The sequence below is a fragment of the Coturnix japonica genome, chromosome 13 (genome assembly GCF_001577835.2).
Source record: "Coturnix japonica isolate 7356 chromosome 13, Coturnix japonica 2.1, whole genome shotgun sequence".
Taxonomy (NCBI): domain Eukaryota; kingdom Metazoa; phylum Chordata; class Aves; order Galliformes; family Phasianidae; genus Coturnix; species Coturnix japonica.
This window is the reverse complement of record NC_029528.1, coordinates 4,799,635-4,825,562: the sequence shown is the minus strand read 5'-3', so window position 1 is coordinate 4,825,562 and position 25,928 is coordinate 4,799,635. Positions and strand designations below refer to the sequence as shown.

General features: G+C 52.7%; 1 protein-coding gene across 1 annotated transcript; it reads left to right on the top strand.

Moving 5' to 3' along the window:
• On the top strand, positions 1–25,159 carry PDGFRB (platelet derived growth factor receptor beta). Its single transcript, XM_015875829.2, has 23 exons — positions 1–397; positions 8,770–8,847; positions 9,699–9,995; positions 10,105–10,374; positions 10,658–10,785; positions 11,095–11,269; positions 11,802–11,994; positions 12,217–12,332; positions 12,848–12,974; positions 13,138–13,349; positions 13,982–14,076; positions 14,349–14,481; positions 14,878–14,982; positions 15,088–15,198; positions 15,391–15,544; positions 16,408–16,574; positions 16,825–16,943; positions 17,877–17,999; positions 19,243–19,354; positions 19,662–19,761; positions 19,866–19,971; positions 20,441–20,670; positions 21,038–25,159. The coding sequence occupies exons 2-23, from the start codon at positions 8,799–8,801 to the stop codon at positions 21,186–21,188; spliced, it is 3,273 nt and encodes a 1,090-aa protein (XP_015731315.1). The 5' UTR covers positions 1–397; positions 8,770–8,798; the 3' UTR covers positions 21,189–25,159.
• The last annotated feature ends 769 nt before the right edge of the window (positions 25,160–25,928 follow it).

The window sequence follows — 25,928 nt, the reverse complement described above, 5'->3', positions numbered from 1 at the left end:
GAGTCCCGCAGAGGGCGGAGGGGAGGAAGTGGCGGACTCCGCTGCGGGGCAGCCCCGCCGCTCCTCCCCCTCCTCCTGCGGTATTTAACCCCGCACACCGCCCCGCTGGACGTCGGGGGGCTGCGATGCGCTGAGGGCGCAGCACGACGGCTTGGCTTTGCCCCAGCGCTGGCACAGCCTCCACACCCCTTTCTGTTTTACTTTTCTCCTCCCCCCAGCCCACCCCCCTCCCCTTCATCTCTCTCCTCTATGCGGGGAAGCCTTGCCAGCTGGGGAAGGCTGGGAGGGCAAAGAGCCTCCGCAGGCTGCAGATAAAGAGAGCGGAGGAGGAGAGAAAGGAATTCGGGGCGGCTGCGGACGCGCGGAGCGGCACTAACCCGCTGGGACCCCACGTGAGGTAAGGCAGGGAGCCGGGGTGGGATGTAGGACCCCTGAAGGGGCTTTGCTGATGGGGATAACGTGGGGGTTGGCACCCTGAAATGGCCCACCAGCCCTGGGAGGGTGGTGGCATCCCATGGATAAAGCCATATTGGGTAACTTCCCCTCTACTCCCCCAAGGGATGCTGTGGCAGGGCTTGAGGAACCTCTGCTTATCCCTGGGGAGCCTCAGGTCCTTCCCTGTGATGTGCTGGGCTGTCAGAGGGCTGTTGCCTGTCCCCAGTGAACTACCACTGTGCTGTCACAGGCAGGGGCTGCAAGCAGAGCTGGGTGCAGTGGATGCCGGCTGCAGGGCCTGACTGCCCCATCTAGGAACCATGGGGAGTTTGGTGCAAAGCATCGCAGGGAGCAGCAGGGGCTTCCTGCTGACCTCCACACTACTCCAGGGTGGGTTTGCAGGAGGCTGGCACAGGGATGCAGGTCCTTGCTGTGTGCAGCATTGCTCAGCTTCACCCCATGCTTGCATCAGGCAGAGCAGCAATAATGCATCCAAACACAGCTGGTGCCACCCCTCTCCACTCATTGCTCTTAGTGGCCCCCCCATCCCTGTGGGCCAGGCCAGCACGGAGGGGACATCTGTGTGCTGTGCTCAGTGCTTGCACCCATTCAGGGTGGGCCTCTCCAAGTGGTTGCACAAGTGTGGGCAATCACTCAGCTGTCCTTGGGGTCTCCAATGCAATCAGGTGGTGGTAGGTCTGAAGCAAAGCCTGGTCTGCACGTCCTGCAGTGCTGTGAGTCACAAAAGGACTTTTGGAGACATTGTGGAAACAGGGCATCCTGCTCCTGTGCTCATCTGCCAGCAGGGAGGTGCAGCTGGGGGTGCAAAGGGATATTTTCTGCTCCATCCCTGCCCTGGATCACCTGGGGCTTCTGCTAAAGCATCAGGCAAAGAGCTGAAAGCAGTGGGTTCAGCACTAAGGGCTGCAGTTGGGAAACAGCCACCAAATGTCCTGAGTGCTTGCAGGGGGGTCCTACTGGTCTCAGTTCTGGGCATCTCCCCATGAGCAATATGGAGAGGGGGGTGGTTTTATCCTCGGGGAGGAGCGAGCAGGTTGGGAGCAGCAGCCCACTGAGCTTTGGGAGGAACTATTAAATGTCTGTACATGATCTTGAGAGAGAAGAGCCCAGGCAGTTTGTGCTGTGGGAAAGGATCTGGAGGCTTTGGACACAAACCAGATTGCAGCGCGGCATGGGGAAACCAGCAGTGCTTCCTGTGGGACTGGAAGGAGCAGGGCTGGGGGCAGAGCCAGCGCAGAGCAGTGCTGAGGGATGGACATGGGAGAAAGACTTGGGGAAGACACAGAAGGGGCTCAGAGCATGCAGAAAAGGCTGCAGGGGGCTGATGGAGGGGGCTCTAAATAGGGGTGGGTGCTGGAATGGTAGCATGAAGTATTTGTGCATGGGGAGTGCAAAGGAAAAGGTCAATGTGTAGTGGTGTGCAGGACTAAGTTCTGGTGGGCAGAGCACCTTCAGCACTGCAGGTTTGGGGGGACATGGGTGCTGCAGCAGGGCAATGAGTTCTTGGTATCGTTCAGGCTCCAGTTTGGTGGGTTCTCAAAGTATCCCAAACAGTAGTGTTACAGAGTGAACAACATCCCTGGGATTAGGGCAAGAAGTGTCTGTGAGGATCAAACATTAGGGGATGCTCTCCAGCAGCAGATGCCAAGTTGAAATAGGATGAGTGCTGGATGGCCAAGCATCTCCCTGCATGCAGCAGCAAAGGGCAGGGAGCAGGAGTGGTGGTGGCTGAACAACTGCTGGCCCTCAGCCACTGGTGGTGGCATTGGTGCTGCCTTTGGCCCAGAGCTGGGGACACATTGGGGACCAGTGGGCTGGATGAATCCCATCACTGTAGGCTGGGGCATTTTGTGCAGTCTGTTTGTTTGTGCTTGAAATGAGGGGAAGAAATCCCCTGGAGAGGAGCTGAGGGGAGGGTAGAGGTCGGGGATTGTTCCCTGGGGGGCTGGGGTGCCTCCAGAAGTCTTCTTCTGCTCTGCCAGGCTGATTGGGCATAATGAGGCTTGTTTTAGGGCTTGCTTAATTAGGATCCCCTGAGCCAAGCGCACCTCTGTCCTGTTCTGCAAGGACGGCCCTTCCTGGAAGTGCAGCACTTTCCTGGAGCAGAGTCAGCTGGGACAGGGATGGGGACACGTGCCAGAGATGAACAGAGGGGCACTGGGACAGGTCAGGGGGGTCCCATGGGTCCGTCCCTTTCCTTATAGCAGGGGATGCTGGCAGTGATGTCCTGGCCCTTACACCCTTCTTCTTTCTCCTCATCTCTGGGACACAGGCTGTGGAATATTGAACAACCGTTTCAATATTCCTCATGAAATCTCGCACAGAAATGATGCTGCCAAGCAAGCAGGAGGTGTGCGGTGCTGCTGCAAAGCAGGGATAGATGTGCAGGAGGTGCCTTCCCTGCTAAGGATGGGGACTTCTCCCTGCATCCCCTGTGGACTACAGCAAGGAGCAGGGCCCCATCCTGCTCTCCCTCTTCCTTCCCCCTCCTGGCCCGTCTGCCATGCAAAGGAGGTTGTGACTGAAATCTTAATGCTACTGAGACACAGTAATTGGCACCAATTAAATTGCTACATTCATGTTTGAATTGCTTTAACTGGCGAGACACACTGTCTTATTTATACAAAAAAATATGTTTGCTTGTGGGTTTGGCTGAATCGGGGCCAGCAGAAAATAAACCATTGCAAGCTCTGCTCTCTGAAAGCACATTCTCCACTTGCAAACTGAAAGTCACCTCAGTTTCAGGGTTTGCTGAGCGAATGGCTGCAGAACAGAACCCTGCTCTGCTCAGGGCACTCCTTGAGAGGGTCCCGTCCTCTCCTGCCAAGTTTCTCTCTCCAGTGTGGGAGCGGATGGGGAGAATATGGTCTGATTCAGGAAGGCAAACTCTGGCAGGCGTAGGACTTGGTGATTTTAAAGCCGGGTTTGGAGAGAACAGGTGGTGGGTCTGTGTGATTCGTGGGGTTTTGGAGGTGTTTGTAGAGCATCGATGCAGAGAGAAGCTGGGGTGTTCTCTCTTGTTCTGTGAAGTGGGCCCCAGCTTGCAGCACAGGGAGCTGGCAGCTTGTCCCTGCTTTGCAGCAAGGAGAGGGGATGTGGTATTGGGTCTGAGCAGGGGGTGCGGGATCAGCCCCAGCAGCAGGGCACTGCATCAGGCCCCATCCCTCACGTGTGCTGCTGCCTTTGACACACTGGGTCCTGCTCCTCATCCCCGACCACAGAGCTGTCATGTGGCTAATCCTGGCCACGAGAGCCTAAAACCCCAGAACAAAGTGATTAAGCTCGGGTCCCTCGCAGGCAGCGGAGAAGAGAAGGGCCGATGCAGCCACGGGAATTATTTCCTCCTCCCTGGCAGCACCCGCATCTCATGGACATTTTCAGTTGAGGATCAGGTTGCTCTCCCTTTGCAGGGTCGTGGGGCTGGGGATGCAGCAATGCTGGGAGGCAGAACACAGGGGGATGTCTCTATCTGTTGTTCTCCCCTTGGTTAGTGGTTAATTAGAGCCATCCAGGACCTTTGGCCCCAGACCAGCACAGTGGGGGACACAGGGTGCACGTACCTTAGCAAAGAACTTAGCTTTCTTTGCTGAAGCAAGGGAGGGAGGAAAGGCCTGAGGTGCCTTCATCCCTGCATCTTCCCCTGATCCTCTCCACCCCTACACAGCTGGAAAAGCATCAGGCAAGTGGATGGGGACACCCCGAGGTGACCCAGATGTTACAGCCTGAGGACAGAGGGGACAGATTGCTCTCCAAGCAGCCACTACCCAGCAGCTCCCAGGTTTTGTTGCATGGCTGGAGGCATCTATTCCTGGGGCTGGCAATGAAGTGATGCCAGGAGCTGTTTGGGTGCTGCCCTGTGGGCTGGGGGCACTGCACCCACATTCATTGCTCACGTTGCTTGTGGTGTTTGCTCCTAAGATGTCTTTACTGTCAGGGATGATGGAGGAGTTGGAGGATGACCCTGGGCAGCTTGGTGGAGGGGGGCACCGGAGAAGCGTGAAATGCTCCCGAGAGACACATTTGGACCCCTGGGTTGGGGTCACTGCCTGCAGGGAGTGAGCTCTGGGGCTCAGCAGATCCCACTGCTCACACAAGCATCTTGCGTAGTGTGTGATGCCACAGCTTGGTCCAGGTGACCAACAAGCAAAAAGCAAGGCATCCCATCCCTCCTTCCTGACCTCAGTTGAGCCCCTTGCTTCCCTCCCAGGGTTTTCCCACAGCCTGGGCCAGGTTTGTTGGCTCCAGGGAGCAGCCCCGTGCCCGGCCTTCTTTCCATTAGCGGAAGCGGGGGGAGCATGCGCAACCCAAAGGGCCACGAATACCAACACTCAAGGCTGGGGGATTATTTATAACGCTGGCCCAGCTCCAAACAGATGTTTCATTTTATTCTGAACTTGTGCTTAGATGGGTCACTCATTTCCTCTGTCTCCCATGGGCTTAAACCAGAGGGGGAAAGAAGGGATATTAGGGTTGAGCATCCCTCAGTGTCATCAGCACAGGGGTAAAGCATCAGGACCACGTTTGCATCTGCAGGCTGATGTGCAAAAGGAGGTTTGTGTTCCAGGGACTGCCCATGGGACCCCCAGGACTTCCCAGTCCCTCCAGTTTCAGGTTTCCAACCTCTGTGTTTTATCATCGGCTGTTTACAGGCTGGGGATGACGGGCTCCCCATGTGCGCGCTGCCTAATTCTAGCCATGTGCTGGGAAAAAAAAAGGGCTCTGTGATGATAATCTGGCCTGTGAGTAAATGCGGTGTCATGGGAGCCGAGGGACCCCAGAGGAGAGATGTTGCAACTCCAGCCAGTTCCAGCCAAGGGGGAAAAAAAAAAGCTCAGTTTTATTTAGATTAAAGGGTGGGAAAGAAGCAGTCGCAGAGGCGGGGGGAGGGTGGCAGAGGGAAATGGGACAGGCCAGGGAGTCTCACTGGTGGACAAGCAATGCTGGGGTCTCAGCAACCTTTGCCTGGGGAGCTGTTCCCCTCTAAATGGGGTGGGATGTCTCCCCTCCCCAGGCCAGGAGGAGCCCCCACACTATGGCTGTGCTGGGCATCGATCCTGGGATCCATGCAGGGCTTTCTCATTGCGCGCGGGCATCCATGATCTCACTTAATGACTCAGATGAGTTTAGACAAAGAAAAAATAAAGTGTGTTTAACTTCCCGCTAATTCACACCAGATGTCCTTTGCCTGCTTGGCAGGACCGCGGGGCCAGCGAGCACAGTGGGAGCGCCGGGAATCGCAGCCTGGCTGCAAATGGAAAGAGAGAGGAAAAGCGAGGGCAGCTGGTTGTGCTGAGAAGGGTTTTGCACCCTGGTTTCCAGCAAGCAACACGTCTTGCTGGTGGGCTGTGGGTCGCAGGGAGCTGAGCTCTGCTCAAGGAGCTGTGGGGCTGCAGGATGTGCAGAACCTTCCCTTCCCTGTGTGGATCTTGGCAGGCTGCTTCCCAGCTCCTGCAGCACTGGGGGTGCTTGTGGGACCCCTGTGTAGTTTCTCTGCTTGGTTGTGGGTGAGTGGCAAGGAATGTGGTCAAGGAGTGCTCAGGCAGTGGGTAGCAAATGGTAAGGGTGTTGCTTGGTCCCATGGTTTAAAGCTGGTCATCTGGTCTGACTCCTCTACAATGAGCAGGGACACCCACATCAGCGGCTCTGAGCCTGGTGCTTGAGTGTCCACAGGGTCAGGAAATCCACCACCTCTCTGGGCAACCTGTGCCAATGCCTTACCATCCTTACTGTAAAAAAACTTCTTCTTTATATCCTGTCTAAATCTCCTCTCTTGAATTTGAAACCACTCCCCCTTGTCCTGTCAAATACCAACAGGGTTTCAAGGCTGAGTCCGCACAGTGTGCTTTGGGCATTCTTGTTCAGACAAGATACAGGTCTGGGATGGAGGAACAGTAATAGATGAATGAGGTTTGGTGAAGCTTGAGATCGTCAGTAAGGCACTGTTATGGGGAGAGGTGGCAGAGATGGTGGAGGAATGACCCTCCCTCTGTAGGGATGAGACCATCCCCAGCTGAGGTTGGGTCTGGCATTTCCCCACCTCCAGCATCCTTGAGGCTGCCATGAGGAGCTGTGAGCTGCAGTGAGGTCCCCCCACAACCTCCTGGCTCTGGGCTGAACAAACCAAGGGCCCTCAGCTGCCCCTCACACCTCCTGCTCTCCAAGCGCAGCCTGATGGCCGCCCTCTCCTCTCCCAGCCAAATTCCTCTCTTAGAATAATAAACAACACAGCTCAAGAGAAAACGACCAGCCTGCCCTTGTGTCACAGCACCAGAGAGGGGCAGGGGGAGGTTCTGTGCTGGCACTTGGGGACTGCAACAGGGAGGAGGGGCTGTGGAGGGTCTCAGCACAGTGATGGGAGCTGGGATGTCTCCTTGGTGCCTGCTGAGGAGCTGGCATTGCTGCAGGGTGGGGATCTTGCCCACGGGATGTCCCATAGTTAAGGTTGCTCAGCTGCTGGTCCATGGGAAGGGTGTAAGAATCTGAGAGGTCTGTGACCCCATTTTCACTCGTGGGGCTGGAAGGAGATAATCCATGGCATCTGAGCACTGTGTAGGTGATGATGTTTGGGTCCAAGGATGGGATCACATCTGTGTACCTGATTCTGGATGGCTGGGTAGCGTCACTCTCACTTCGGGTCGTTGTCTGGCACTCATAGGGTGCATCTTGGTGTTCTTGCAGATAACAGAATCTGAGGCTGAGGATTGAAACAAACATCATCGAGGCTGGCAGAGATCTGGGTTCATTTACATCCCTTTGTGAAATGCCTGTTTGTGCACGTGTGCGAGCACACGTTGCTGTGTCAAGGAGAGGAAGGTCTGTCTGTCTGCTGAGCAGGCTCTGCAGAGCAAGCAGAGCTCGGCATTTCCAAGCATGCCTCTCACCCCAACCGGAGCAGACAAACAAGGGAGAGGTCACAGCTATTCGCGAGATGTTGCCACCCTCCCACTCTGCTCAGGAAGCATCTCCGAGAGAAAAGGCTTTCTGCAAAACCAGCGTTTTTATTAAAACCAGCCTTGAATGCTGGGGAGGCAGCCAGCGGCAGCAGGCGGAGGCTGCAGAGCTCTTGGTTCTCGCTGCAGCCTGGATCCAGCAGAGCACTGGTTTGCTTGGCAGGGATCCTACAGAGTCCGGGGTGCTGCTGGTGGGACCGGACCTCTCTGACAGGCAGCTTGTGTCCATTTACAGCCTGAATTTCCCCTCCATCCTTTTCATTCCATCCGCCCCCAGGTCTTCCCTTTAAGAGCTGTCTTCCTTCCCAGCAAATGCAGAAGAGAGGAGTCACTGAGGGGCTTTATGGAGGGGGAGAGGCAAGCTGCTGAGTAAGCTGGAGGCCTGGAGGGTTTTGCTGGTAGATCAGGCTTTCTTTATTCTTTTTTTAAATATTTGGAGCCAAAGCAAGAGAATAATAAAAACATCTGACAAGTGCACGTCATTTAACAACCATTTCCTCCCAACATCAAGCAAAGGGAGACGGCACTTCAGGGCCAAGAGGCAGCAGACCCACTCAGTAAGAGGCAATGCCTGGGGCTGGGCCACTAAGTTCAGATTGCCACCAGCCCTCAAGGGTCCTGGGGGGCTTCACCATGGGGTCTGCCTTGGGAGCAGCTTCAAGATGTGAGAGCTCTGAACCTCAGCTTTGGCTCTGGAGTCCCTGAATCACAGCCCACTCTGTGCCTGCCACCCTGTTGTGTAGGGGATGGCTCCAGTGCTGTTAGGGAGCTCTGGCCCTGAATCTTTTGGGCTATCAGTTTGCATCAGGAAGGGCTGGGCATGCTCCATGGAAAGGAATTCTTGAGAAATGTTGATAAAAGGGATTTTAAAACAAAATTATTCCCTGAAGATGCATATTTATTGAAATAGAAGAAATTCTCTGGTTTGGGGGGGGGTTCTTTACGAGGGGGGGGGGGGGGGGGGGGAATGTTTTTGGATGCATTTTCTTTTGTTGAAAGAAGCAGAAATTGTGGGAGGACTGGAGGGGTTGTCTGTTTTTTAGCAAGTTTTATCTCATTGGGACTGAGGGAAGTGAAAACTAATAGGGAAAAAAGGCAGAGGGAGGGAGGCAGGCAGTGCTCTGCAGGTTGGGGAGAGGCATTTTGAGCTGTGATGACCAAGAGCTGACACAGCTCCTGGAGCCTCCAGCCCAGTCCCTGTTTCCCAGCAGGAGATGCCTTAGATCTGCTCCTTCAGCAGATCCAGCACGAGGGAGAGCCAGGTCAGCAGCAGGAGGGAAAGGCTGAAAACTGGAGAGTGGGGAGGTGGAGAGGGGACCCTCAGCCCTGTGGTGCTGCATTAATCCTGCTTTGTTCCTAACAGGATTGGGCCACTGGGCCGTGGAGCCCAACATGCTCTGTCCCTCTCTGAAGGCATCACTGCAGCTCCTCATCCTCACTGGTGAGTGGTGGCCCAGGGAGATGGGATCGGGGACTCGGCCCCTCATGGGGAAGCTGTCTGGGGATGCTTCCATCACCGGGGTGATGAGGAGATGGGCAATGGCACAGGGAGGCAGAGGGCTGCACTGCTTGCATCCGTTCTTTCTGGGTCTACCGGCTCTGCTGACACAGTCCTAATTCTAACCCTTACTCTAACCCTAACCCCATCCACAGAGACACTGTGGGGGAGCGTGTGCACTTTCCCAGCCCCACTGGGACATCTGCATGAAGCATAAAGGCCAGGAGACATGGGAAGCTGTTCAGGAAGACCTTGCCTGCTCGATTGCTTCCATAGGATTTCCTGCAAGGCTTTGCTTTCATTCCTTTTTCGCTTTCTCTTAAATGTTGTTTCAGACCAGCCTGTGTCATGTCTAGCACTATCTCTGTAAAGAGGGAGCCAGCAGAGCAGGGAATTAATTCCTTCATCTCCTTCTCCCCCTGCCCACCAAGGCATGGCGTTTCTGAGCTTCTGATGATGCAGCTGAGACCTACCTCTGCTTTATTAGACCAGCTCATTTTTAGGTCAGCAGGACTATATGCTGTCAGCTCCTCAGGCCCAGTGCATGGGATGTATACAAGCAAACATCTGGGAGATGTCTAGGTCCCCCTGCTTCCAGCCCTGTCCTCGCCAAGGATGTCCCTTGCACTGGTGTAGCAGCAGCACAGCAGCCCTGTTTGCACCCTCTGTTTCAGTGGGTGCCTGAATCCCTCCCAGGCCAGCCTCCTATTCCTCACCTCCTGATGACACTGGGCATTACTAGTCCTTGGATTTCAGAGATGTCCAATGTGCTCTCACCTCTTCCTCTGTTCCAGGTCTGTTGGTGGTAACGTCTGGGGACAGTGGGCTGCACATCGAACCTGAAGATGCTGAGCTCGTCCTTAGCCTTCACAGCACCTTCTCCCTCATGTGCTATGGGGACAGCGCACTGGTCTGGGAGAGGGATGGTCAGCCTCTCGCTGCTGTGCTGGAGCACAGGGACGGGGTCTTCGTCAGCAACCTCACCCTCAGGAACGTGACAGGCCGTCACACAGGGGAGTATGCGTGTCTCTACAGCCCCGACCAGGCTCCAGAGCGAGCAGAGAGGAAAGCTCTCTACATCTATGTTCCAGGTAAGGGACAGCACATCCTTGTCTCTATGTGGAAAGGCCCACGTGTGGCACGCTGGAGCAAGCAGTGGGAGAGGTCGTGGTGTAATGAGTGTACCCCTCTCTCTTATAGATCCCTCCTTAGTTTTTCTCCCTGCAATCACTTCCGAAGAGTTCTTCATCTTCATCACGGGCTACACAGAGGCCACCATCCCATGCCGCGTGACCAACCCAGAGCTGCAGGTGACCCTTTATGAAAAGAAAGTGGAGAATCCCATTCCAGCTGTTTATGACCCACAACAGGGCTTCAAAGGCTTCTTTGAGGACAAGACCTACTATTGCCAAGCAATCGTGGATGACCAAGAGGTGGATTCAGACACCTTCTATGTCTACAGGATCCAGGGTGAGCTGCCCTCATCTTGGCTTATTTCTGTAGCTGTTGTGGCCATTCTTTCAAAACAATAGGGATGGGATAGAAAAGCTTTCCTCCTGTCCCTGTGATATCCCTGATCAATTTAAGGGCTGGATTTAACCCTGTCTCTGTTAAAGAACAGGTCCTGCCAAAGTGGCAGATCTATACCTCATAGAAGAGATTTCAAGTGAATAAGTCCACCTAAGATAAATGGACTGGGTGTCTGCTCATCTCTTCCTTTATTAATCATCCCTTCCTTTGACACTTCTAACAGTCTCATCCGTGAACGTCTCCATCAGTGCAGTGCAGACCATAGTGCGTCAGGGAGAAAATGTCACCCTGATGTGCACTGTCAGCGGCAATGAGCTGGTCAACTTCAACTGGGATTATCCCCGCAAGCAGGTGAGTGCACCAACCCCAGCCTTTGCCCATGTGTCCCATGGCAGTCACTCGTCAGTATCATAGCAATGTTCAGGAAGCTTCATGTCATGGCAGATGTAAGATGTTGCTGCCATTCAAGAAGGCTCAGTGGGGAGATTCTTGTGTGAAGGCTGGCTGTCTCAGGGGCTTTTGATGCATGTTCCTTGTCCCCATTGTAGACAGACCAAGGTCTGCCCACTTCTCCTCCCTCCCCGTGAGCCTGGCTCTGTCCTCCATTGGCATGAAATGCTCTTGACTTCACACACAGTATCTCTTGTCCCCATTGTGCAGGCAGGGAAGGCTGTGGAGCCAGTGACCGACTTCCTGCCAGGATCCAGCCATGACATCCGTTCCATCCTCGTCATCCAGAACGCAGAGCTGGAGGACAGTGGGACCTACGTCTGCAATGTCTCTGAGGGCTACCATGAGAAAACAGACCGGAAAGACATCACGGTCCAAGTGATCGGTGCGTCACTGACCGTGCTCTCAAAGGCAGCAACCCACATGGGTGTTGCTCCAGAATGGCAAACTCCTCTCTCTGCACAGCCTTCAGCTCCCTCCCCTTCTCACCCCACCCTCATTAACCATGGCAAAAAGTCAGCCCTCACCCCATAGCATCCCTGCCGACTTCTTGGCTTTGACACATCCAAACTCCCCCATCTGAGATTTTGGGACTCTAATATATTTGAGGGTTTGTGTGAGAGCTCTTTTGCACTGTGCAGTGCCAATGTGTTCTTAAGTCAACCTCCCACCTACACCTGTGCTCCTTTGCGGGAAGCTGCCCATCTCTGAAAGGTGACAGCCCATTCCCTGCATGTTATCTGGCCTCTGAGCACGCCCCCATGCTCCCCTTGGGCATGGACCTGAGACCTAAAGGGATGAACCTGGAGCTGCTCCATCACTTCAGGGTGTTTGATCCCAGACCCATGGTAGCTCATAGGGATGGAGAGGTGACTGTGTCTCTCCCTGAAGCCTGTATCCTTCTTGCCTCTTCTCAGAGCGTGGCTTTGTGCACTTCCACACCCACCTGGCCAGCACGGTGTATGCTGAGGTCCACAAGAGCCACATCATCCAGGTGGATGTGGAGGCCTACCCACAGCCAAACATTGTGTGGCTGAAGAACAACAAGACGTTGACCATGGAGAGCAGCAGCGAGTTCACCATCACCAACAGGAACCTGTCAGAAACCAGGTGAGGGCACATCACTCCTAACCAGAGGACAGGGAGGGAATAATTCACAACACAAAGTGGTTGGGCACAGGATGGTGGTTGGACACGGGATGGTGGCTGAATGCTGACCTTCCTGTGAGTGGATTCTGTGCATTCCTCAGTTGTGTGGGAGCTGGTCCCTTCCAAGCAGTGTCAGCTACATGGTACCTTCCTGCATGCACTCTATGGCTGTGTCTTCTCCAGGTACCAGACATCTCTGGTTCTGGTGCGTGTGAAGCAGGAGGAAGGAGGATATTACACCATCCGAGCTTCAAATGAGGACGATGCACAAGAGCTGTCCTTCCATCTGCAGATAAATGGTGAGGATGTGCATGCAGACACGGGGCCAAGGATTGTGGGGGTAGTCCCAGGGGGTGGCTCCATCCTTTGCTCCAGGATTCTCAGCCTGAAGCCTTTACACCTATGACTACAGATCAGGGGGGGTTTTGGCCAAAAGAAGAGCATTAAAGTGAGGACAAAGATTGCCTGAAATATCTCACACCTGGTCTTATAGCCAGGGAAACAAGGAGGCAGGGCAGATACCAGCCTTCAAGTGTTGGCCCAAGGATGCAGATGCATCTGCAGATGCAGAGGTGTCCTTATGTAGTTCCTCTGCTATACAAGCAGAATAGATAGGGTCATCTGTGGTCTTCCATGATCACCTCAGCCCTTTCTGGTTTTGCTTTTAGTTTCAAAAATAAGGCACGTTTCCTCTAAGTCTTACTTCACTGTCACATCAACCCTGTGTCACAGTGAGGATCTAGGAGAACTTCCTTCCTTCCCCATCTGCATTCAACACTGAGGATTAATTCCCACCAATGTGTCTTGGTTTCAGTGCCAGCCAAAGTGGTGAATCTCAAGGAAAACAGCAGTGCCAGCAGTGGGGAGCAGACTGTAACATGCTCTGCTGAAGGGATGCCCCAGCCAGAGATCAGTTGGTCCACGTGCAGCAACATCAAATGGTGAGCAGAGAGATGGAGCCCATAGGAATGACAGGGCTCATGCATTTTTAGAAACAATAGACACTTTATTTTACTGTGTTCTGCTGGCCCACGCAGTTGGAAATCCCATGGTGCTACGTGGGTCTGGCTGCACCTTAGGTGCCTTTATCCTCCTCTGGTCCAGGTGTGGCAACCAGGGGCAGCCCACCCAGCTGCTGGGGAACAACTCTGCGGAGATTGGCCTGCACACCAACGCCACGTACCATGCAGAGCTGCAGGTGTTCCGTGTGAACAGCACCCTGCAGCTGCACAGGGTGGATGAACCCCTGCTCCTGAGGTGCACCGTGCAAAACTCCCTGGGCACCACTTTCCAAGACATCACTTTGGTTCCAAATGGTGAGCACTGCAGGAGGTGTTCAAGTCGGAGGTGGGGAGATGGACTTTCCTCTCTGTGCCTCCAGCCTGGAGGTGCTGGGAGCCAGCAGTGTCCTCTGATAGCTGCAGTCCTCAGGCAGAGAGCCTGGATATTTCTGCCCGAAAGGAAGCCTCCTTTGTGTTGAGTGGGAAAGGCTGCTCTGAGAGCAATCTGTAGCCTTCGTGCCCACTGGCCATGGCCATTTTGCTCCCACTCCCGAGCAGGGCTATCCCTCCAGGGACTTAAGAACTGATCAGGTCCCCTAGTGTCTTGTTATTAGCCCGAGGGTCACTAGATGGTGCCACAGACCCAAACAACTACATGCTTTCCCAAATAACAGAGAGGAAGGTCTCAGCTGGGAAGGTCTGACCCAGAGGAGAGGACAGGACTGTCCCCAGTCAGACTCCAGCCCAGAGGACAGCCTGGGATGGATGTGTGGACCTGATTTAAGGTCCACGATGGATCATCAGTCTGTCATTACCCCTCAGGGTTGATGTCTTTTGGGGAGGTGTGTAGCAGGAAGGGGACGATGGCTAGAGGAGGGAGGGAGCCCTCTGTGCTGGGCTATGTGGGGGTGAGAGTCTGACTGCTGACCCTGTACTTACTGTTGTAGCCTTGCCATTCAAAGTGGTCATCATCTCTGTCATCCTGGCTCTGCTGGTCCTCACTGTCATCTCCCTGATCATCCTGATCGTCCTGTGGCAGAAGGTAAAAAAGGGCAGCATTTGGAGGCTGCTGCAGTGGTACCCATGTGTCAGAGTGAATGGGGAGAGCAAAGCTGTGAGCTTCTACCTGATGATGTTCCATCCATATTGGAAATCATGGGACTCTGTTGGCCTCCTGCCACCTGTAGGCTAGACATGAAGGTGGCAATGACTGCAGAGGTCAAAGACTCCCTAACAAAACCCATCCACAGGCCCCATGCCCTCCCTGTCCTTCAGCTTCTCAGATCTCCCTTGTCTCTTTGCTCCCCTCTCCAGAAACCTCGCTATGAAATCCGCTGGAAGGTGATCGAGTCAGTGAGCTCTGATGGGCACGAGTACATCTATGTGGATCCCATGCAGCTCCCTTATGACTCCAGCTGGGAGGTGCCCAGGGACATGTTGGTGTTAGGTAAAGGCTCCACAGGTCCCTCTGATGAACCTTGTCTGTCTTGGGGTGATGGTTTTGGGTCTGGGATCTCAAGAAGAGAACAACCCAGGCAGGGCACAGAGATCCCTGGGACATGAGGTGATCCTGCAGCAGAGGGACCATCTGGGGCTGCTTTGGGAAGCTAGCTGCTCCCTTTGGCATGAGGCTCATGGTCATTCCTGTCTCTCCTTCCCTGTGGCTGGCAGCTCCTTCCCTTCTTAATTAGTCACAGACCATTTACAGTGCCAAACATCCTCCCTCTCCACCACTGCCATTCTCATCAGGGTGGCTGGTGCCATTTCAGACAAGAGACTTGCCTTTCCCAAGGTCCTGTTCTTTCCTATCCTCAATGATCACATCACCCTCACCTCTCCGCAGGACGCACTCTTGGCTCTGGTGCCTTTGGACGTGTGGTGGAGGCAACAGCGCATGGCCTGAGCCATTCCCAGTCCACCATGAAAGTAGCAGTCAAGATGCTCAAGTGTAAGTTCCTACACTGTCCCTTTCTCCCACCCCAACACCACAAGGCTGGATGATGCTCAGCTGCTCACTCCTCACCTTGCCACTCACATCAACTGTCCCCAACAGCCACTGCCCGGAGCAGTGAGAAGCAAGCTCTCATGTCCGAGCTGAAGATCATGAGCCACCTGGGACCTCACCTCAACATTGTCAACTTGCTGGGGGCCTGCACCAAAGGAGGTAACTGAATGCCAGCTGTCTTCTCCCTGCCTTTCCAAACAGAAATAACAAGTTCTGACAATGCTCAGTCCCAGCAAAAGGCAGCTTTTCCTCACATCCTGCAATCCAGTAATGGCCCTCAGGGACAAAAATCACTGCCCCAGGGAGCAAACAGGGCCAAGTAAAGATGACATGAGTGCTCTTTTCCCCCAGGGCCCATCTATATCATCACTGAGTACTGCCGTTACGGGGACCTGGTGGACTACCTGCACCGCAACAAGCACACCTTCCTGCAGTCCTGCGGTGAGAAGGCCCGCCGCGAGGCAGAGCTGTATGGGAACACTATCAAGGAGGACCACGTGCAGAGGTGCCTGGAAAGCAGCCTTCTCCTCCTCCCTGCTGCCTGCACCATCTTAACCCACACCAATGAGGGAAGCTGGTAGTGCCAGGAAGAATCCTTCATTTCCTTCAGGCCAGTAAAATAAATGCTGGCTTAGCCAAGGGAGCATGGTTGCCCAGTGTCACCCTTAGCCAGACAGCCACCTCCAGACAGCTCCTGGCAGGCAGGGATTTAGCAGAGGCAATTTGTGTGTGCCAGAGGCTGATGCTAACACATACCCTGGCTGCTCTATGCCAATTGGGAATATTCCCTGGCAGCATTAACTTTACTAGCACAACAGTAGCCACTCACTGAGTACAGAGAGGAGTTTCTCGGCACATCTTAGTCTTTGGAGACCTCAGCTGTGCATTTTCAGGGCAGGTTGTGTTGCTACTGTGCCTAAGGGAGAAGTGCTAGAAGGAGTGCAGTTGCACAAGAGGTGCTAAGAGGAAAAGGAAACAGTCCTTCATCCAGCTGCCAGCTGTAAGAGATGCAGACACATCAGTGCAGAGAAACACTCCCATGGGAAACAAGAAAGCAGCACTTCCTTCCAGCACACAAAAGCAACAGTAAAACAGAGCAGCGTTAGGACATTATCACAGCTGCCCCCTGCACTTGAAGGCAGCTGAGATCCTCCTAAGAACAAAGCACAGGCTCACAAGCCCCAGAGTATTTATTATGGAAGGAGACCCCCAGTGCCATTTATGTGCCACAGAGCTTCTTTCCCTGCTGTGAGACATTTCAGTGCTGGGGCTAAGGGTTCAGGAGCTGCAGTTCTTCAGATCGTTTCCCCCACAGTCTGCATCTCCTGCCCTTCTCTGGGCTTGAATAATCTCTTTTTCCCTTTCCAGTCACCTCTCCTTGTCTGTCGAGAGCGATGGGGGCTACATGGACATGAGCAAGGATGAGTCTCTGGATTATGTGCCCATGTCTGATATGAAGGGTGAAGTCAAGTATGCTGACATCGAGTCTTCTAACTATGGCACCCCGTATGAGCTGGACAGCTATTCCCCGTCAGGTAACAGCTCTGCTGTAGTGGAAGGGAAAGGAACTTGCATTTGGGTGCAGGATGTCTTTGCTTACAGAACTGGAGGGGTCAATATAGTAAAGGTCACCTTTGAGACTAATACAGAATCGTGTTGGGAGCCCCAGCCTCTGTCGTAGTGTTGATGGAGGCAGAGCCATCCCCATTGAGCTGGTTCCTCCTGCCAGCTGCAGTCTGTGAGTGTGCCATGTCACACCAACCTCTGTGTCTGCCTGTCTTCCAGCTCCTGAAAGAACAGACCGGGTGACGCTGATAAATGAATCTCCGCTCCTCAGCTACATGGACCTGGTGGGCTTCAGCTTCCAAGTGGCCAATGGGATGGAGTTCCTGGCTTCCAAAAATGTATGTATGCAGGCTGGCCCGTGGAGGCAAGGAATGGTGTGCTGTGCCTGTGGTCACCTTCATCTCATTGTCCCTCTGTCCACACTGACCTCCTTGAGGGACAAGTGGCCATGCAGTGGAAGGGCTGCCAACCACTTTCCTTTGGAGATATAGCCCTGAGGATCAGTGTGATTGTACTTGCATGCCAGCTACCAACAGACCAAGTTTCACACCTCAGATTCCATGACTCTGAGCTCCTCCCAAGCCCTGTGCAGCACAGCTGTGGTGTTACGTCACCCTCCTTTACTGGGATGACCGGCTGCAAACAGATAGCCTTGCTGTGCTAAACAAAGGGCAGTCCAGAGCAAAGCTGCAACTCTCGTTGGACATTCACATTGCCCCACATGCTATAAGCTCCCAAAGCCTCTTAAGAAGTGCTTGTTCAGTGGTAATTAAGCCAATGGAGTGGACCAGGCTGTGGGGGATTCCTAAGATCTGGCTTAGCCTAGGATAGTCAGTAACATAGTCTCTCAATGAAACATCATGCAGGGCAGGGATGAGAGACAGGGTGGGGATTGTATGAATGACATGCAGAGAAAAATTCTGGCTCTTTGCCTCCAGCCAGCCAGTGTGATCTCCAAGAGTTACAGTCAGTGCTATCCCATGGAGCATAGAAGGGGAGCTCCAAATTTACACAATCTTACTTTGCAATAGGGTAACATTACTGTTCTAACTGTTAGTGTCTGGCAAACATAAGGCCCTTTCCAGTGTGTCTGTTTCAGTAAGCAACAAAAATAAGGTAGTCCTTCTAGTGGCTTTGAGCTATATAGGTCTATAAAGGTGAAGGAGATGACTCCTGTCCCTGCAGCAAAAGAAATGGGCTAGTGCTGAAGCTGGGCTTCTTCTCTGTGCCATTTGGGGCTGCTCCCAATGACAGTGCCCTGCCTCCTGCAGTGTGTGCATCGTGACCTGGCTGCCAGGAACGTCCTCATCTGTGAGGGGAAGCTGGTGAAGATCTGTGACTTTGGTCTGGCAAGAGATATCATGAGGGATTCCAACTACATCTCCAAAGGCAGCGTGAGTACCCGGAGCCACATCATCCCCTTCTCTGTAGGGCTCTGGGCCTGGCACCGTGCTCCCCTGCAAGCCCCCTGTCTGTTGCTGTGCCCAGAGGTGGTGACACAGCAGCATTCCCAGCTGATGGTGTCAACCATCACCAGCCAACCATCGTGCACTTGATGTCTGCATGGTGCTGAGCCTGGTCCTCAGCTGCAGGCAGGAGGAATGCAAAGTTAGGCAGCTTGGCAGCGGTGCAGTGAGTCACTGGCCACTCTGGGAAGATGTCCGCAGCCTTCTGCTGTAACCAGCAGACCACAGGGTAAGAGGAAGTGCTTTCCTGCAGGCAGCTACTTTCCAGAAAGGCATCTCCAGTCTTTTGAGGCAAGAGAGGATGGGGCTGTTATTGAGCTTACCTGTGCTTTCAACAGGAGTGTGTCTGCTCCAGCACTGAGGAGCTGGGGATGCACAAGCCTAAGCAGAGCAGGATGTGTAACTGGCTTCATTTGGCAGATAGGAAAACTGAGTCTGAGGGAGCTGAGAGTGGTGCCAGGCCCCTCAAAACTGTCTTTATCTACTCGATGAACTACTCAGCTTCCCCCCTGATTTGTCCCATTTGCATGGCATGGCAGCCAGATGTTGAGCATATTGGCCAGGGGACCTCTCTGCAGAGAGACTGTGATTTTCCAGTCCAGCCTTGATATGGCTTCTTTTCCTTATGAAACAAGAAATGAAACTGGGCCTCTTTGCAGTTCTTCCTGGAGATTATTTTGGTATTTGTTATGCAAGCGGATCTCTGGAACAGCACAGTCAGTGCTGCACACACTGATTGAGTGAGGCTCATTTTAGTGTATCGCCATGTGAGTAGGAACAGGAAAAGCTGAAGCTTCTGCTCTTTCCTGGTTGTCCCGTAGCCCACTCCAGCTTAGCCTTAGGTTTCCAGAGCGCAGATAGTTCTGGACTCCCTCTGGGAGTTCTGTGGTCATGCTGTGCAATCAGTGAACTCATCCCAAGGGCTGGGGAACAGAGATGCACACTGTGACAGCTCATTATAGCAGACAGGCTGTTCTGTATGATAGAAATGGATGTAGCACACCCGTTCTTCCCTCCTGCTTGCTGGGTTTGTCCTGCAGTAAGAAAGAGAAAATGGATCCCTCCAAGAAGTGTTGGTCAGCAGATATTTGGGGCTGTCAGGCAGCTCCAAGAGCTCCTCTCTGCTTGCAGATGCAGCTAACTCTCTTCTCATTGCAATTTTTCCTCACAGACCTTCTTGCCCCTTAAGTGGATGGCCCCAGAGAGCATTTTCAACAACCTCTACACCACCCTAAGTGATGTGTGGTCCTTTGGGATTCTTCTCTGGGAAATATTCACTCTAGGTAAGTGTCCTGGAGATCACGGTTGTGTCCACAGAAATGGTGGCACTTTAGCAGGATCCTTTCCTAAATGCAGAGGGTAGAAATCCATCCTAATCCCCAAGTCCCAACTCTACCAGCATCAGAGTAGCACTTCACTCAGTGTCTCCTTTTTTCCCATGCTGACGTGGCCACTTGGAAGCCAAATGAAACAGGAAAGGTAAATTGAAAAACAAAAAGCAAGCAGAGGAAACCTTGGTGTGAAAAGCATGTTGGTGTGGGGGTGGCAGGCTCTACATCAGCCTGATTCCCTGCTCTCCCTTTACTCCAGGAGGGACTCCCTACCCTGAACTGCCTATGAATGAACAGTTCTACAATGCCATCAAACGTGGCTATCGGATGTCCAAACCTACCCATGCTTCTGATGAAATGTAAGTGCTGCCTGCACGTGTTAACCCTGGGCCTGCTCTGCAGAAAGGACAGGAGCAGTTTTCCCTGATAAGTCACCAACGTGCCCTTTCTTCCATTTTGTTAGCTACGAAATCATGCAGAAGTGCTGGGAGGAGAAGTTTGAGATCAGACCGTCCTTCTCACAGCTGGTGGTGCTGATGGGAAACCTCTTGGTGGATTGCTACAGAAAGGTATGTGCAAAGGGTCAGTGCTCTTTGAAGGGATGCCACCTTGGTTTTACGGCATTGGATGAAGTTTTGGAGGCCCTGATTAATCATCATTAGCTGCTGAGCTGGAGCATTTTGCTGTGATTTGAGCTACATTCATTTAAACGGCCAGAGGAGGTGATTTGGGAATGCTGGGGATGTTGTGAGACAGCTGTCCTCATCAGGCAGCTGGTTTGTCAGCAATGGCAGAGATCAGAACTGGCTGAAGATCAGACGCCTGTTGCTGACTGATGCTTTGGAACCATGGAATTGTGCTGCTGATCACTCATATAGGAAACATTCACGATGTGTCTGTGGTGGAGTCAGGGTAGCTGAATGCAGCTAGATGTCAGCCCCTGGGGAAGGAAGCTTGGCAGTCAGGGAAAGCAAACACATCTGTGTGTTTTCTCCGCTCACAAGACCTTCCTGTTTTTCTGGTAACCTGCGAGAGCAGAGGTACCAGCAGGTGGATGAAGAGTTCATGAAGAGCGACCACCCTGCTGTTGTTCGCACAAGACCCACCATCCCCGGGTTGAACAACGCCAGGCTCCCTCCCAGCTCCCCCACCCTGTACACGGCCGTGCACCAGAACGGGGGAGAGAACGACTACATCATCCCTCTTCCTGACCCCAAGCCTGAGGCAATCTGTGACCTCCCTCAGGAGGCCTCCATCAGCCGTGCCAGGTAGAAAAGTCATTTCTAAATGCTGTCTCTTCCCAGGATTGCCCAAAACTGAAGAAGGGGCCTTCAGCTGCAAATAGGGATGCTCTGCTTAGGGCTGGGTTAACTAGAAGAGAAGGAGGGTGGTGTCACCCCTGTGAGCTCTCAGGGATGGAGGTGAACCAGAGGGCTGTGAGCTAAATGGTGTCTTGTTTCATCCCCACATGTCAGCTAACACAGCTGGGGACAAGAGAGGACACACCGGGATATGGAGCTCTGAAAGCAGCTAAGATTGACCAGGAGCTCAATGTGCTTCTCATTCATTGGGAATCCTGTCTCAACAGGGAACTCAGCATAGACTCTCATATCTTTTCCCTTTGTCTCCCTTCAGCTCTATGCTGAATGAAGCCAACACATCATCTACAATATCCTGTGACAGCCCCCTGGGCCCCCGGCAGGATGAAGAGCCAGAATGTGACCTGCAGCTGGGCTGCCAGGAGCTGGCACCGGGGCACCACGAGGTGGAGGAGAGCTTCCTGTAGGCAGAGCTGGGCTGGCGGCATCTCCCCATGGCGAGGCCAGGTGTGGGGCTGAGCCGGGCATCGCAGAGAACCACGCTTCGCACTTGTCCATTGGAACATCCCTGCTTGTCCTGGCATTCCTCCCTCTCTCCCATCTGCCGGAGTCAGGCAGGGATCAGAGACGTTTCCCCATTGCCATCCCCTTCCCTCCTCACAGAGAGGTGGCTCAGCATCTTCCAGATCACTGCCACGTCCTCCTCAGCGATCAAACCGCTGTGGGAAGGAGACATCTCACAGACCCACATCTTCGTCTTAAGTGGAAGGTGTGGGTTAGATCTCCACAAGAGACACCACTTTCCGCATTGCTAAGATGCTCCAGCCTCTTCCCCTTCTGCGCTCTGTAGATGGCAGTGGGTTCCAACTCCTCCGCACCAGCACTTCCCTGATGGTCTCAGCACCAACCACACCATGGTTCTGCGAAATGCCACCAGAACAGTTTCCTTGGAACCCATTGCTGGGGGGTAGAGAAGCTGCAATACCCAACTCCGGCTGTTGGGTGGATTCTCCTCCAAGCAAAGGCAAGTCCTGGAACGACCAGCCAGAGTCTCACAGATACTGAGTCACCATTCTCCTATCCTGACTCTCCAGTGGACAGAGCATCGCAAGCTCTACAGGTACTTGTGGTTCTGGGGCACAGCTCTGCCCTCCCACCCGGACCCAACCTGTGCCCAGCCAGGAGTCTAAGGGCCGGGAACACAACATGCTCTCACAATGACTCTGTAGTAGCAAAGAGGGCAGTCCAGTGTTGTTGTCTGTGTGGGCACTAAGCTAATTATTCTCTGATGATGATTTAAAGGGAACAAATATATTAATCCACTAGCCAGGGCCAGTATAAGGAAGCAATATGGCTACTCATTAATCTTTTACTGCCACTAAGCCCAGATCATCTGCTGGGAAATTGTGTATCCCCTATGGCTGCAAAACTTTAATGTCTTATCTTTGGGAAATAAGGGCTCCACTGTGAAAGACTGTTCGCCCAAACTCTGTCCTTGTCAGGGTGGTGGGTCTCACTGGTCCCTCTTGGGTAATATCAAGACTATGGGGAGCAATAAGAATGCCAGAACACCAGCCCAGGGGCATCTCAAAAGGCAGAGAGGGGGAGAGGCTGGGAAGCTGTTTGTCATGACACCTTGCAGTTGTCTGGGGACTGGGCACAGCCTGCCAGAGCTAGAAAAGCTAGAGCTCAAAACTACAGCTGTGACACCACAGGAACTGGCAGGGCTTTTTATCTAAAGGGAGAAGTTTTGCCTTGCGGAGCTCTGCAGCACGTCCCCTACTCCCATTATCCCTTGTGTTGCCCTACCCACATGCAATTCTCTCTACATCCCACAAATCCTGCACAGGCAAATTGGAAAACTCGGGCAGCATCTTTTGGGTTTCGGGCACCCCAAAGCCACTGATTTTCTTCTTTTAATCTGATATGCCTGGGGGGGTGGAAAAAAAAATACCCAACAGCAAAACAGCTTCTGTCTTATGTTGCCTTATCATTGAAATGCTGTCATTTGTGCAAATAAAAGAGGAGTAGATATTTTGTAGGTTGATGCCCTTGGTAAAATGTGAACCTAAGGGAAAGTGTTTTAATTGGCAGCTGGTGGAGGAGCATTTCAGTCCTTGTGGTCAGATTCCCCATCATCTGTGGGAAACACACTGTGAATGACAACTGTTGTTTCCATACTAGATTCTCCTGTCTGTACTGAAGGAGCCATCTCCTGTGGTTCCAGAGATGATCCTAACTGTGGAGAAGTGATAATTTCAGAGATCCTTGGGGTCAGACCACTGTACTTTTCTGACATGCAAGGTGCTTGGTAGGATGCATGTCACTGCAACTTGAGCCCATAGGATGGCACGTCTGATCACTCCTGTCCACACCAACTCCATTCTTACTTTGTCTTTCTCTGCCAAGTGTGACCAGAAATATCCAGTACTCCAGGTCGGGTCAAGTCTAGACCTCACACAGGGCATTAATACCTTCTGGTCTGTCCTGCATTTGTCTTGCCTGGTGTTGCTTTGGATAACGCTACCTTTTTCCAAGCCACAGCATAGCGGTACTTTGGAGTCATCCCCTAACCAACCTTAACACCTACATCTTTCTACTCTTTCTACTCTTCCAGCATTTCTAACCGGAATACTCCCTGCTGTTCCAGACGTTGGGTCATCAACACGTTTCATTAACGAACTATTTTTGGGCTGGATCAACTAATAAAAATATTAAATACTTCAGGCATCGAGAGCAACCCTAGAGAGCTACTTTTACTACCTCCATCCAGCCCAGAGATTTTCCTGTCAATAAAACCCTTCTCTCTCTTTGGCCATTCACTTTATTTCACTAAACCTGTGCTAAGCTCCATCTTGTACAGATAAATTACTAATTTCTCACTATTAAACTCTATTCCACAGTCCTAAAAGAGGGCATCTAATTCTTGTCCCTGCTGGGAGTCTCAAGTATTCTGTCTTATTAGCTGGGCATTAGCTACGCTTGAATACCTATTGCATTTTATCCCTTATGTACATTCATTTTAATTATTCTTAACATCAAAATGTGTTCTGGCTGCTTAAGGGATCCAATTTGCCAGCAAAACCTACCTCCCTCTTCCTTTTTAAATCAGGTATGCCACAATGGTACCATTCCCCTCTCTAGAGAGGTATGACCAAATAGTTGCTGTTAGTCCTGTGATGCCAAGGGCCAGCTCTTGCACTTTGCGGTACTTTCCCACCCTTACTCAACTATTCCCACCACCCTGTCAATGTAGTTTGCAAAGCAAGTCTGCAGCCTGAGCTGGGAAATCTCTCCTCAAAGATGGCTTAGGAAGGGTAAGCTCACCCCACGTGGGGACCTGGCTCCAGCCCCCATTCCCTCTCTCTGCTGCCAACACTTCAGTCCTGGCATGACCCAGAGGGACAGGGCCAGCAGCGATGTTGGCTGTTCTGAGCCCAGCAGTTTTGCAGCCATGATTTCTCCGGTGAGATTCTGAAGGGAACCGGTCTCTCCGGGCTTTTACTTTAGACCATCAGTCATTTTGTTTGGATGTGTTTTTGTCTTTGGAGGTAGACCCAAACTGAATGCCTCTCCAAAAGGGAGACGTGCCACAGCTTGGGCCCATCTCTAGTGCAATATCTTTTATTTGTAGATTATATTTTACTCTGCAGCTGTCTGTTGTTATCAGCACCAGTATACACATAATCCTACTGCCAGTCACTATTTCATACGTACCTAAGTGTATCCCAGAAACTAATGCAACACTCCAGAGTCTCTTTCGGTGTTTAAGATGCTTCTCAGACTGACGTGTGCACAGCTTCTAAGCCTTTTGTCCTTCTCGGTTTGAGCGTTGTTATTATGTTTTTTTAAAGTGAGAGTGTCACATTTACTGTTTGTTTGTGTTGTGTCAAGAATCCTAGAGCACAGCGGACTTTAATGTAACTCAGTTGTCTCTGTTCACCTCTCAGTAGGACTGTGGTGGAGCCCTTCAGCGTGGGAGGCAGAAGTGCAGTGCAGACGTGCAGCCAGGGGAAGTGGGCCAGAAGGGAGAAATGGCTCTTCCCCTTCTTCCCAGCCAGGGCTTGGGGCTCGGGTGGGCAGCACCACAGGCACAGGGCTCTGGGTTTGGGCTGTAGGAAAGCCTGAGGTCTGTCTGTGTAAAGCTGGGCAGATCTGAAGAGGGGATTCACGCTGTCACTCCGCAGCATCTCTGAACTGCACAGCACCTGCCTCCACAGCACCTGCCAGAAACCACCCTGAGGGCAAAGGGACAAAAAGAACAGAGTTCAGACTAAGGTACCAAAGAGTTAACATTCTCCTAGGTTTACAGATGTATTTGTAGGACTTGTACTATGTCACATCTATAGCCGTGAGATATTATTTTTATGCTGTAAACTTTTACAAATACATTTTTAAAGAAAGAGTTTAAAAATAAAGGTGTCTTTTTCTTTTTGCAGAGTGCCATCTTCTTTTTATTTCTTTTTCCCCCCGGTTTTGGTTGCTGCCCCTTGCTCCCACACTAGGTAGGGTTGGGAATACAGCTTAAGCATGTTGTGGGTAAAGGCTAAGCACGTTAATACGTTGTGTGTGACCCTAGTGCTTAACAGAAGCCAAGCTGGAAGCCAGGCAGAGAGAAGCAAGGCAACAGCTGAGCCTGGAGATGTGGTAAGGAAAAGGGGCTGCAAACAGGGTAGGAACTACCAGTGTTCCAGCCAGTGGGTTGTGTTGTAATGGTGGGAGGAAAGCAGAGGGAAGGCCATCAGGAGCAGGGCACACATGCATTCAATGAGGTTCACATGGCAGCCACCAGCAATGGCTCACTGTTCTCCATTGCTGGCACTGTGCTCAGATCAGGGATGGATGCAGGAGGTACCAGACTGAACAGTGCTTGGTGGGGGACACCACGGCACAGGTGATGTTTGCATGGACTTTAATAGACCAAGTCCCAACACAGCTTGTCCCAGGCTCCCATCCCTGCTAAGTCTGCCAGAGAAGAGGACTGCAGACTCCTGACCAGCTCAGGTCAATGCTCTCCATGTCTGATCTGAGTCACCTGGCACAGCTCAGCCCTGACACCCAGACTGGGCATTTTCCTCCAGGTTGAATCAGCAGGGGAAAAAAATCACCTTGTCTGCAGCACAGCACAGGCTTGTAGGGGAGCAACAAGGAGGCAGACCCCAGGCAGCTCCCACTGCCCAGTCTCTGCACGGCAGGGCCCCCCACAA

Bases quoted from the DNA above. Each gene is read 5' to 3' on its own strand.
- PDGFRB (XM_015875829.2), top strand. From the start codon at position 8,799: ATGCTCTGTCCCTCTCTGAAGGCATCACTGCAGCTCCTCATCCTCACT. The intron at 8,848-9,698 runs GTGAGTGGTGGC...CCTCTGTTCCAG, and splicing joins GCAGCTCCTCATCCTCACTG to GTCTGTTGGTGGTAACGTCT. The intron at 14,482-14,877 runs GTAAAGGCTCCA...ACCTCTCCGCAG, and splicing joins CAGGGACATGTTGGTGTTAG to GACGCACTCTTGGCTCTGGT.